We start from the raw sequence: 12,671 nt of genomic DNA on the forward strand, positions 1-12,671 counted from the left end.
TGTGCTCTGCCCTGGGGCCCCGGGCCATCTCTCCTCTCTGGCCGGATCTCAGAAGATGGAGGGCACTGATGACAAGTGCTCTGGAGAACAGCTCCTGCTCCCCCCCACCCCCAGCCCCGAACCCCTGCGGGGCTCTCTGCCTCTCAGGGACCCAGGCAGCAGGCTTTTCTTCCTGCCTCAACTCCGTCCTGGGCCTGCCGGTGATACAGATGCCCCCTCCCTCCAAGGCCCTCGGAGTCTAGTCTCCTTCGGGGGCCCAGGAGCTTCCTCGGGTAGAGCCCCCTCATCCCTGATGGTCCCAACTGCAATGGGACTCCTAGTCCCTGTGGTGAGAGGCCCCCATGGTGCTGGAGAGGCCTGGCCTTAGCGTTAGCAGTGGGATGTCGTCTTGAGGGAGCAGGTTTGCCGGCCTCCGAAGTGTCTCAGGCCTCAGGCCTCAGGCCCTCCTTGGGCTTGGCCTCCCCAGCTCCCAGCTCCCTAACCCTAGGGCCTTCCATCCCACCCTCAGGCCCCACCTGCCTTTGTCTCCGGATAAATCCTCCCTCCGCTGAACCCCTCTCCCCCAAGAAGTGCTTGGAGAGGAGTCTTTAGTGGCTAATTATTTAATTAAGCATTTTATGAATCTCATCTGCTCCATTTATGTTCTAAAGAATGCAAGATTGTTCTCCTCCTTCTCTGAAGGCCCCAGAGTACTAGTCCTCTTGGCTTCCCAGACAAGGCTCCTTTCCTGGAAACTGGGTGACCAGCACCCAACCCCCACCCCAGCCACCCGTCTGCTCCTACCCCCCCACCCCACCCCCAGGGAGCCCAGTCAGCCGCAGGAGGGAACATGGCGACTAATGGGGTTTATTTTGGGGCTGAGATCGTTAGGGACCTCACACCCGCCCCCGGCAGCCGGATGGAGGAGACTGAGAGGGGGAGGGAGGGTGGGGTGGGGGAGGGCAGGGAGAGGGAGCCTTCATCTCTGGCTTCCATTCTCCCACTTTCTCTCACCTACACCCCTCTCCGTCCCTCTCTGTCCATCTGTCTCTCTGCCTCCTTCCTCCTCTGGCTGTCAGTCTCTATTCCATACCACCGCCCTCCCCCAGCCCCAATACCTGTCTCTTTGCTGGGTAAGGCTTCAGGCACCCCGTCTTTTGGGACCCTGAAGCCCCCTAATTGGGAGCAGAAGCAAGGAGTCCTGGGCAAACTGGGACCAGGATTTCCAGAGGGGCTTGGGAGGGAATGGGGGCAGGTGGTGGAAGGGTGCCAAGCTGTGGGGTGTGAGTCAGAGCTGAACACAGCCCCTGCGCCTCCCGCCATCGCCTGGGGCTCCTTTCGCCTTCGTGCTGGCCCAGCTTGGCCCTGCAGAAGGACACACCTCGGATCTGTCACCTCCGCCAGTGCTGGGAGATGTCGAGCTGGTAGAGCCCAGTCCCCCCACCCCCCAGGGCCTACCTGCCCTCCGTACACTTCTTGGTCCCTTTGCAGCCTCTCTCTGGGCTCTCTCTCCGTGTCACTCTCTAGCTTGCCTCCCTGTGTTGCTGTAATTAAAGCTAGAATTCTTGATGAGGCAGCTACATCTGTCTGCGCGCGTGCACCAGCTCTCACCGGGCACCCGCCCGCCAACTGTTCCTGAGGACTGCAGGGCCTGGCGGCTGGTGTGGGCATCACAGCCCTCGCCTGGTGGCCCTGTGCTCTGGTTGCAGCCCCGAAGACCTGCCAAATTCGCTCGCCTGAAGTCACATCTCCCTTTCTCCCTTCTCTCTGCAGCTGGGACCACATACATCTTTGGGAAGGGGGGAGCTCTCATCACCTACACGTGGCCCCCCAATGACCGGCCCAGCACGAGGATGGACCGCCTGGCCGTGGGCTTCAGCACGCACCAGCGCAGTGCGGTGCTGGTGCGGGTGGACAGTGCCTCCGGCCTTGGAGACTACCTGCAACTTCATATCGTAAGGATCCAGGGCCCTGGCCCCCGCCTGCCCCCCGTACCCCTGCCCCCACTCCTGGTCTTCGCACCCCAGATCTACTCGGTCCCCTCATGGTCATGGGATCAGCACCTCGAATCTTCCCTCATGTGTTCCCCAATTTCTGGAGGTCCCTCTGCGTGGCTCTGCCTCTGAGACCCACTCCCTTCCTGTCGTGCTTCCCCAGAACCCCCCTAGCTGGTTGGAAGCTCCCCAGCTCCCCAACCCCTGACTCCAGCTGTGTCTTCTGACCTTCCTGGACGCAGGGCCTCCTTGAGCCTTCTGGGCCATTCTCCTGCAGCCCATGAAGCGTCCCCACATGGTGACTGCTCTGGGCCACTGCCTGCTCACTTCTAGACCACCTGGGGCGGCCCACTGTGTCCTGCCCGGATTTTCACTCAGCTTCTTCATACTTCCGGGCCCCAGCCTGGTCCATGCCTGCTCCTGCACCTTCCTTGGAAATCCAGTGGCTGCCTGTGCTCTGCCCTTAACCTCTGCTCCCATGACATTTACCCTCCCGATGGCCCCTTTACCCCGCCTCCCTAATAACCTCTCTGGCCATGCTCACTCTTCTCTGACCTTTTCGCCCAGTGCCACATCCCCACCCGGAGCTCCTGTCCCACTTGGCTCTGCCCTTTGTTGCCCAGCTCCCCACCTCAACCTCTGCTGCTTTCCCGTGCTTCCTTCTGGGCCTCCCACCAAACCTGCCCCTATCTGCCCTACTCGCCTGGCTCCCCTACACTTCATACCCCCTTTCGCTCTACCTGCCATGCCCACCGTTCTTGCCATACCCCACACCCTCCGTATCCCTACCTGTCATACCCCCCCGCCCACCATACCCCCTCCCTGCCATAACCCCTACCCGCCATACACCCCCACCTGTCATATCCCCCAACCCCTCCATACCCCCTACCTGCCAAACCCCCTACCTGTCTTACCCCCCACCCACCATACCCCTACCCGCCATACCCCACTACCTATCATACCTCCTACCCACCATACACCCCCACTTGTCATATCCCTCAACCCTCCATACCCCTCTACCCGCCATGCTCCCTACCCACCATACACCCCCAACTGTTGTCCCCCCCCCCTCCCCCCTACCTGCCATACCCCCTTACCCAACATAACCCCATCAGCCATACTCCCCCTACCTGCCATACTTCCTTGCTTGGCATACCATACCCCGACCCCCCTTACCATATTCACGGCTCCTCTCAGTTTTCATCCTAACTCTGGCCTCCAGGCAGCTCCTTTTCTTCTTTGACCCTTTCCACATCCCTGGTCCTACCTCACACCCTTCCCAGTGGCCTCTGGCCTTGCTCTGATTCATTTCTATGCTTAGCCTCTCCCTTTTCTCCTTTCCATGGTCTTAACCCCTGGGCCTCTGAGCTCCATCTTCAATTCCACCTGTAAGCCCCCTGCTGCCTGCATCCCCCACGCTGACCCTGGCCAGGACCCTCCTGGGCCAGGGGGCCAAGCAGGGTGGCCAGGCTCTATGTGCTAGAAAGATCTGGGTGGGGGGGCCCTGGGCTTTAGGGGGAACGAGGAAGCATGTTTGGGCTCTTGCCCCTCCCCATCTGACTGGACCGCGGCAACCGGTCCCTCCGAGCACATCGGCTTGTCCAGGGTCCCCCTGCGCAGTCCTCCCCCAACACCAGGGAGCAAAGGAAGGAGGTGTGAGATGTCCCGTGGGCTGAGTGGAGCTGGAGTGGGAGTGACAGCCGCTGGGCGCTGGACGGGGGAAGCTAGGCAGAGCAGTGTGTAGGGAAGGGGTACAGAGGGGCGAGTCGCCTGGAAGGTTCATACCTGTGTGAACAGGACAGTGTCTCCGGTCGAATGTGAGAGACTGTGGCTGTGGACTATGTGTGGTGTGTGGGGCTGGGTGCATACTGATGGTATCAGGAGCGACAGTGAGACCTCGGGGGATGGTGGAAGACAGGCTCACCTCAGATCACGTGTGTCGCTGCTCGCATGCCTTCCCCGGGAGAGTGGTATTTGCTGTTACTCCGGTCTCCTGACCCTGTGGCAGGTGTGGCTGTGTCCATGGCCTTGTCAGTGAGTGAGGGCTGTGTTCTCTCACTGGCCGGGCGTGGCTTCGGAGCTGATGGCCTGGGTTTGAGTCTCAGCTCTGCCAATCTCTTGCTCTGTCCTCGCGCAGTCACCACCCCCCACCCCCGCCCTGAGCCTCAGCATCCTCATCTGCGGAGTGGTCCGGTAACCAGGATGGTGAAAGGACAAGAGGGAGTCTGGGAGGTTCCAGGGAGATTGTGTGTGTCAAGCCCTGGGGACATGGCCCAGCGACAGGAAGCACTCGGGGTCAGCCTGTGCCCGATCATCAGGGACTCCAGATCTGCCCGTGCTCTGGGTCTGCCTCACTGACCACACCTACGTGTCTTTGTGCCTGCGAGGTTAGGAGTTGGGGCTCCCCAGCACCGAGGAGACAGCATAGGGGCTCAAGGTGCAGGGAGAAGGGACCCCTCTTCTCCCCCAGCGGTTCCCCCAGGCCTCACCTGGCTCAATGTTATGGAGGAATGAGGGCTGATGCCTGGTGCTCCAGAGGGCAGGGGTGGGGCGCCCGGTGAGGGCAGGGGCCCTGGAGGAAGTGTGGGAGCCCTGGGAGAGCCTACCTCTGAGGGCGGTGCAGGGCCCAGACCGGGCTGAAGCCTCTGGGGGGCCGCCCCCAGCCCCTCCTCTCCTGGTGACACACCAGCTCCCACCGCCGCGTCATTAACAGCTCTCAGAGAGCGGGGAGGCGGCCGCAAAATAAGAGAAAAGCAATTTGACGTTTCTAATAAAGCGTCGCTCCACTTTGCCAAATTAATTTTGACTCCCATAATTATTTGCTGTAGGAGCGGCCGTGTTCTCCCCACCGCCGCCTAATGAGGTAATTGGGGAATTAGGAATTAATGACTTTAACAGAAGTGACAACTGACTTCACGTCGGGAGCAGCTCTGGGAGCTGCCTCTCCCCCGGAGCGTATGGCTCTGAGCTTGGCTGCCTCCTAGGAAACCCGGGTGTCCTGTCTTCCAGTTGCCCTGGCCAGGCCCCCCAGCACCCCAGCTCCCAGGTGGCCTCTGCTCCTTGACCACTGTCCCCGCCTGGCCTGAGCCTCACGGGGGAGAAACCCTCGGAGGTAGCCAAGGGGCTGCTGCTATTCTAGGCGATGTTAATGCTAAAAATAGTCTGGAGGAGCATCGGCTGTTTCCCTCCTGTGTGTGGGGAGCATGTGATCACCCCATCTCCCTGGGATGTTGTCAGTCTGTGGGTGGTGGGTGCGTGGGGCTTGTGAGTACTCTGTTAGGCGAGCCCAGCCTCAGTTTCCCTGCTTTACTGCACCTGAGGAGAGATGCTGTGTGCGTATATGACTGTGTATGTGTGTGTGTGTGTGTGTGTGTGTGTGTGTGTGTTTGGCTTTCCCAGGTTCTAGGAGGGGGAGGACTGGACCCACGATGGGGGAAGGGATCGGGTCTGGATCTCCAGGCGATCCATAGCTCCCTTGTGCCAGCTCTCTGCAAAACCCCAATCCCTGTGCCATCTGTGAGTCTCCCCATCCCGTCCTCAGTGCCACCAAGCTGCTTGGCTCAATGGGCCCTCCTGCCCAGGCTGGACTGGAGTAGTCTTTCAGGAAGAGCCGAGATGTGTGTGTGTGGATTCTCTGATGACCTGGGTCCTGTGACTGTGTGAGCTTTGGGGGGCCGAAGTGAGCCTGTATGGGTGTCTGTCCTGAGCAGGAGGAGGGGTGTGGGGGTACCCAGGAAGCTGAGTCAAATGCTGCTGGGAAGTGCAGGGGAATGGAATAGGGCCTCAACTTTAGGGCCTCCTGGGCCTTCCCCTGACTTCTTTAGAGGTCTCTGGTCTCTCAGGTGGGTTGGGCTCAGTAGCTGCTCAGATCATGCCCTGCCGTTTGAGTCAGTGTCTCCCTAGACTAGTGGGCAGGAGAGAGCGAGCACTGGCTTTGGAGTCAGGCCAACTGGGGTGCAAACCTGGGGTTCCTTTCCTTGTGATGTGGATTTGGGGTTGCTACTCAACCTCCCCGGACCTCAGTTTTCTCCTTGCTGAATTGGGAATGCCATAGCTTCCCGAGAGGGTCACTGTGGGGATGAAGAGAACGCGTGTGTATGGTCTCCTCAGAGGGCCTGGCACTTTTTAGGGGTTCAGTGAAGCACTCCCTCTCATACCGGTGCCACCAACAGAACTCTTCCGGGGCTGGATCCTGGGTGGCCTCCGCAGGGTTCCCCAGGCCCTGCCCTGTCCAGAGCATGGGATCCTAGGACCCAGGGGTTGCTGAGACTGACTCTTTGCTCCCCTCCTCCAGGCCTGGGTCTCTGACTTTCCTCTCCTTCCCCAACTCCCAGCCCCATTCTCTATCCCTACTCCCACAAGCCCACCTTTCCTTAGTAAGTCTACTGGGTTGACCTCCCTGATCTCTTTCCATACTCATCACTCCCCAAAATCCACAGTTCAGACCCCCGCCTCTGCTTCTGTGATTTCGCACTCAGGCCTGACCAACACGGGGCCTGATGAGCTGCCGGAAGCGTGTTGATGCGCTAGTACAGGGGCCCCTGGGGACCCACTCAGTGCCCAGCGGGCAAGGAAGGGGAGTCTCAAGGCTGGGGGTGGTGGGGAGCAGGGAGGCCAGACTTTCCTCAGGCACGGGGATGGCTTCCATGGACTTCTCTGTTGGTCGTGCCCTAGGGAAGCCCCCACCCTTAGCTCTCGTTGGCCCCCAGCTGGGTCCTGGTCACCTTGTCTGGGGCCTGGGCTCAGTGGCTCTTAGCACAGAATGGGTGCTCTGTGAACATCTGTGAATATTCTGAAGAAACAGAAAGGCAAGAGGCAGGTGCGGTTAGTGGGAGCGCTCCCACTCCAGGCTCTGCACCCCGCCATGGTCCCAGCCTCTCTGAATCTTGGGTCACTCCTTCGCCCACGAGTCAGGGAGAGGCAAGCCCGCCAACCTCTTTGGGCGGGTGAGAGAGTCAAAGCATGACTGGGAGATGTGCGTTGTAAAGCTATAAAGTGCCATAGATCTGGGCCAGTGCGGTCATAGGTGGAGTTCTAGAAAGAATGAATGGTTATTCCCTCCCCGTTGCTGACCTCTACCTCCTTGTCCCCAGGACCAGGGCACCGTGGGGGTGATCTTTAACGTGGGCACGGACGACATTACCATCGACGAGCCCAATGCCATCGTGAGCGACGGCAAATACCACGTGGTGCGCTTCACTCGAAGTGGCGGCAATGCCACCCTGCAGGTGGACAGCTGGCCGGTCAATGAGCGGTACCCGGCAGGTAGGCGGCGCCGGCGCGCGGAGGAGGCGCTGGGGGCGCGGCGGGGGCGGGGGCGGGGCGGGCAAGGCGGCCTCTGATAGGATCGCTGCCTGCACGCCCGGGAGCGATCTCCTGCGGGGCTAAGCGGGAGGTTTCTGGTCGTGCTGGGGCGAGGCCAGCCACGCCAAAGGCGAGGCTAATGGGGACCCCGGGTGGAGGCGTGGCTAAAGCGAAACCTCGGGATTCGCAAGGCAGAGCTAGACCGCGGTGGTGGGAGTCTGTGGGCTGGGAGGGAGAGGGCGGAGCTGAGCTGGGAAGGCTGCAAGGCCGGGGACCAGGTGGGGGTAGGGGAGAAGAGAAGAGGAAGAGGGGTAGAAGTAGGGAGAATCTGACACGATTGAGGAAAGGATGGGTTTAGAATTGAGGGACAGGCAGAAATGAGGAGGCAGATACAGAAACCAAAGAGAGAAGATCCATAAGTAACCCAAAATATATCTTGCCAAGGAGGCAGGGCTGATCCCAAGGACAGAATCAAGGAATGAACCAAGGTCTTTACAAAGAGCAAATCAAAGATCTGTATCAGGAGATACAGGAAGAGAAGTGACCACAGGGGCTCAGAGAAAAGGAACCCCAGGGTCTCAGGGCATAAGGGACACAGTGAAAGGGAGAGAATGTCAAGAGACAAGAGTGCAAGCTCATTCCACAGACCTTCACTGGGAGCCTCCTGGATGTCAGGCTCGGGGGACGCACAGGAGCAGGACACGGCCTCTGTTTGCAGGGGCTCGCAGTCTAGGAGGGGGGAGCATGAGCATGCAACCGGACCCCATTCTATAGTGTCACACAGTGTGATGGCTGTGGCGGCCCAGGACAAACCAAGGTCTGAAGAGTAAGAGGAAGGAGGGGATGAGGACATGGGAGAAATGAGGAGGCAGAGAAAGAGCCTCAGAGTGCGGGGGAGCCAGGGGAGAGGCGATGGAGAGATATGGGAACAGTCACTGGGAGCAGAAACGGAGGCAGCCCCAGAGTGATGCAGAGAGATATATGGAGACGTCGTGGCACAGACCCAGCCAGTGGGAGAAGAGGTGGCCAGAGCCTCAGGAGGAAGAGGAAGAGAGCCTGGTGCGGGAGACCGAGAGGGAGGGGAAGGGAGCCACCGCAGGGGAGAACTGCAGAAGTGCAGACTTGTGGAGGTATAATCTGGCTGAGCGACCGCATAGTCACACACGGGGGCACTGCATAGTCACACACGGGGGCGACTGAGGAGAAAGGAGCATCTGCAGGCTCAGTCCCTCTCCAAGGCCGAAGCGACAGCCGAGGCGGGGGCTGAGAGGCTGCCCCACGCTGGCTGAGAGGGGTGTGGGCAGAAGGACACGGAAAGGTGCAAGTGTACAGACCCTCATGGGCCCACTTACGCCAGCAGAAAGATGCCAGTGTCAATTCCCAGGGCCCCATTGTGCAGGTTTGTGCCCAGCCCTCTCTGGGATTAAAGAGAACCACATCCCCTCCACCCTCTGCCTAAGAAGTACAGAGGCTGATGGACATACAGGCCAACCACAGACACAAAAACAAGTGCAAAGACTTGTAAGGTCAGACTGACATAGGAGAAACGAGAGGCCGCCCGAGGGAGGCCAGCCTACACCCAGGTTCTGGGCCTGTGTGGGATCACTGAGGCACACCAACCCTCCCATGTGAAGTCTTGCAGGTGCCCAGGCAGGTACCATGCGATCATCAGTCTCTCTCTCTCTCAGCCACACACACACACGTGAGGGCAACTTTGGTGGCCGTGAGGACCCCCGCCTGGGCCAAACAAGGTTGTACTGGGAGGACATGAAGGCTTCACCACATCAAGCCATGATGTGGGTCCAGAGCACCTTCCCTTGGGGCCCAGCAGGCTAGAGGCCAGGGCTTGGAGCGTTTATGCCTGTCCTCCTCTGCTCAGGGACCCCTGGGTGGGGGTGGGGAGACTGCTGGGCGCCCCCTCAGCCGCCCAGCAGGGTAACCCAGTGCCGGCCTGGGTGCGGCCTGAGGGCAGGTGACCGACCAAAGCCGAGTGTCCTCCTGAGCTACACTGGCAGGCTGGGCTGGCAGAACGCTTCCACGCAGAGCTTGGGCCTCCAGACTTTTCCGGAGCACAGAGACTCAGCTCTTAGCCTCTGGACCTCCTACTGATAAGTCCGTGGCCTTGGACGGGTCGTCCAGCCTCTGAATCTGTCTCCACCTCTGAAAGAGAGGGATAACAGGCCCCTCCAAGTAATATCTGAGAATCCCACAAGATAACCCAAGGAAAGCCCTAGAGTGGCATGGCAGAGGGGAAGTGCTCAATGAGAAGAATTTTGGTTAGAATTGTTACGTGCTCCAATGAGGCAGGGACACACACAGGGACAGCTACACAGACACCTGCCTTCCTGAGTCTTTGGCTCTGCATATGTGCCCCCGACCCCTTGCCCTGCCAGACTCCCTTCTGGCCCGTCCACCTCTCCTGCAGTGTTTTCACTGGGGTCTCTCACTCCCACCCCCGGGCAGGGATGTCCTGTGCAACCTCCAGCAGAACAAAGAACGTTGCCAGTCACTCGCCAGCCTCCCCTGCTTGTTTGGGGCGTTCGGCGGGTCAGGGCCAGGCCTCTGTCTCTGCATCTCCAGTACCCAGCGCGAGGAACAGAGCAGGCACTCAAGAAATGTTGGTTGAGTGACCAAACGAGTGAACAGTCCATTTTTTACTGAAACAGTGGTGACCCGAATCTGTCAGGAAGGCAAGGTCTTGTTGCGTCAGAAGCACCTAGGGAGGCAGCAGCCGTGCACACACACGGACACGTCGTGTGCTTGCTCAGGGGGGATGTCCAGGGCAGGCCTGGGCCCTGGCTTCACTGGGGGCACGTGCAGCCGTGTGTTGCGAGAGGAACAGGAAAGCTGCCCCCCAACACGTTATTGAACACTGTACGTGGTTTCAATGGGAAGAGTGGCCAGATTCCCAAAGGAAATGATTTCCATTTCCACTGCAACAGCCCATAATCCACAGCCTGTGGGTGCGGGGAGGAGCACACCGAACTCCTAGGCACACTGATAAACCCCTTTCCGTGGTCTGTTTGTCACATACACACACACACACACACACACACACACACACGTACACACAGTATCTTTGCTTCCCATTTCCAGGGCCTGGACAATGGTGAGTGGAGAGAGGGACAGGCAGGGTGGAGAAGGAGTGAGGTTAGGAATTGTGGGGAGGAGCTTGAAGGAAAAAGACTAGTAAGTGACAGCATGTTGGGAGCTGGGCTGGGACCCCCAGTGCAGAGGCAAAAGTGGACCAGAGCAGCGCTGAGTCTGAAGGTCTTGGAATGGGGCTGAGATGGCGGAAGAGAGCCTCCAGACAGAGGTGCCGGGGGAGGGAGGCCCTGTGGGGAGGGAACCAGGGCAGGCTTAGAGGGGTGGAAGGGATGGCTACAGGAGAGGTGGAGAAGGGCAGAGGGGTGGGTGGCGTGGGAGGGCTGTGGGGTGACCTGTAGGGATGGCGGGCTGGTGGCAAGGCTGTGGTGGCGGGCCCTCTGGGGAGGGAGGAATCGGGGTAGAAGCTGGTGGGGTAGGGGTGCGGGGTGAGCTGGCAAAGAGGGCGCCGCAGGGAGCTGAGCTCAGAAGGGAAAGGGAACTGAGTGCCTGGAGAAGTGGTTGAAATGTCACTGTTAAGTATGAGGGCCGGGCCACCCCCTAAATGCCGCATAAACCCCACTTAACCCATCCCTCCCACTTCTAAACCACCCTCTAAACTCAGTAACCAGCTGGGCCACTGAGGCCCCCCACCCCCCAACTTAAACCCGCTAAATGCCCCTCCCTGCCCCCACTGCCCCACTCTGGGATGGGGACGGAAGGTGGGCACCACAGCCTGAACACAGATAAACCTGTTTAACCTCTGACCTTTGACCTTCCAGCGGCCTTTTCTTTTCAGTCCCCTTTCCTTTTCTTCTACATCCCCGTCTTTTTCTTTGGGTCACTCGTGCCCCTCGGGTGGGGCTGGCTCTGGACGGGAGCCTAGGGAGGGGACGGGAGGATGAGGGACCCAGTGCTGCTTCTCCCGCCTTGGGTGGACCTTCCCCCGCTTTCCGGTGGATGTTGCTGCTTTACTCTGAGTCTCCTGAGAAATGCGTAATTACTTTGCTAACTCCTTTGGACTTCGCCGCCTGAGAAACCTACTGTCTTTCTAAACTTTTCCAAGGAAACTTTGATAACGAGCGCCTGGCGATTGCTAGACAGAGAATCCCCTACCGGCTTGGTCGAGTAGTAGATGAGTGGCTGCTCGACAAAGGTAATTAACCAGAATTAATTAATTAATTAATTAACTTTAAAAACACTATCTTAAAGGTGCAGAGCTCTCTCTTTCCCCACCTTGCCTTCCCCATCGCCCGCCCCTTAGCGGAGGCCTGATTAGCCCCCCCCCCCCGGGTGCCCCCCCCCCCCCTCTTCTCTGGGTGCAGATCATCTGTGTCTTTAGAAGTAGAGGGGTGGTTTCAACAGGGCTAGGGTTTTGCTCAGAAGAGGGAGAGTCCTTGAGCTCTTTCCAAAGCCGGGATGGGTTATGGGTTAGGATAATCCGTGAGATTATGGAACTGAGCCCCTCCCCGCCTGCCCCCCTCATCCTGGAACCGCCTGGTAAAGCCAGCTGGTGTGTAGATCAGGAGCGGGGTTTGGTGAAGGGCTGGCTAGAGGGCCGCAGTGCACTGAGAAGCAGAAAGTGCTCATCCTAGGATCCCAAGAGAGGGTGGGAAGTCTTCCCCAGAGTCACCCTAGGAGGAAAGGCAAGTATGGGGGCCTCACATCTTACTGGAAAGACCCCCCCGCACCTGCCACCAAGGGAGTGGCTGTGGGACACTGTCTCTGGAATGGGCCCACCTGGGTCCAGAAGGCCTCTCAGAAGTAAACAGAGGTGGGGGAAGGGGGATTCTAGGAGGTAGGGGCAGGGGTGGCCATCCCCCAGGTCTTTCTGTGCCTGTTAGAGCTGATGAGGAAGACAGAACAGGCCCGCTGAGCAGCTACAGGGAATGGCAAGGCATTGCTGGGTGTGAGGGAGAAGGCCACTTGTCACCAAGGGAAGTTGGGGCCAAGGGCCAAGCCATCCCTTCCCTTCGGAGAGGGGGCGAGCTCTGTACCTCTAAGGCTAAACTCTAGGGGGGAGTAGAACTGTTAAACCCCCACCTAACCAGCTGATAACTGTGCTTTTAAATGTCGCCCAGCTAAACCCCCAAATGTCCCCTGCAGCCCCCCGCACAGCCAGCGGGGACTAAACACGCTGATAACCAGATGTGATAAATCCATAACAGGACAAAAAGTTAAAGGGACTGTAACAGACATCGCTAAAACCTACAGCCCCCAGCCGCACTGGGTTGCTCTCTCCAGCGGGGTGAACTTTAACCCTTTGAGGAGTTCATGGCGGGCGGGGCTGCGGCGGCCAAGTTCACAGAC

General features: G+C 59.2%; 1 protein-coding gene across 1 annotated transcript in view; it reads left to right on the top strand.

Annotated features, from left to right (window-relative positions):
• Positions 1-12,671, top strand: part of LOC111149787 (neurexin 2) — a 96,328-nt gene that overhangs the window by 66,509 nt on the left and 17,148 nt on the right. Inside the window, 3 exon segments of the mRNA XM_022507049.1 lie at positions 1,753-1,934; positions 7,067-7,238; positions 11,428-11,517. Of these exon segments, the coding sequence (XP_022362757.1) occupies positions 1,753-1,934; positions 7,067-7,238; positions 11,428-11,517 (444 nt within the window).

The sequence above is a fragment of the Enhydra lutris genome, unplaced genomic scaffold (genome assembly GCF_002288905.1).
Source record: "Enhydra lutris kenyoni isolate GAN:26980312 unplaced genomic scaffold, ASM228890v2 scaffoldscaffold22, whole genome shotgun sequence".
NCBI lineage: Eukaryota > Metazoa > Chordata > Mammalia > Carnivora > Mustelidae > Enhydra > Enhydra lutris.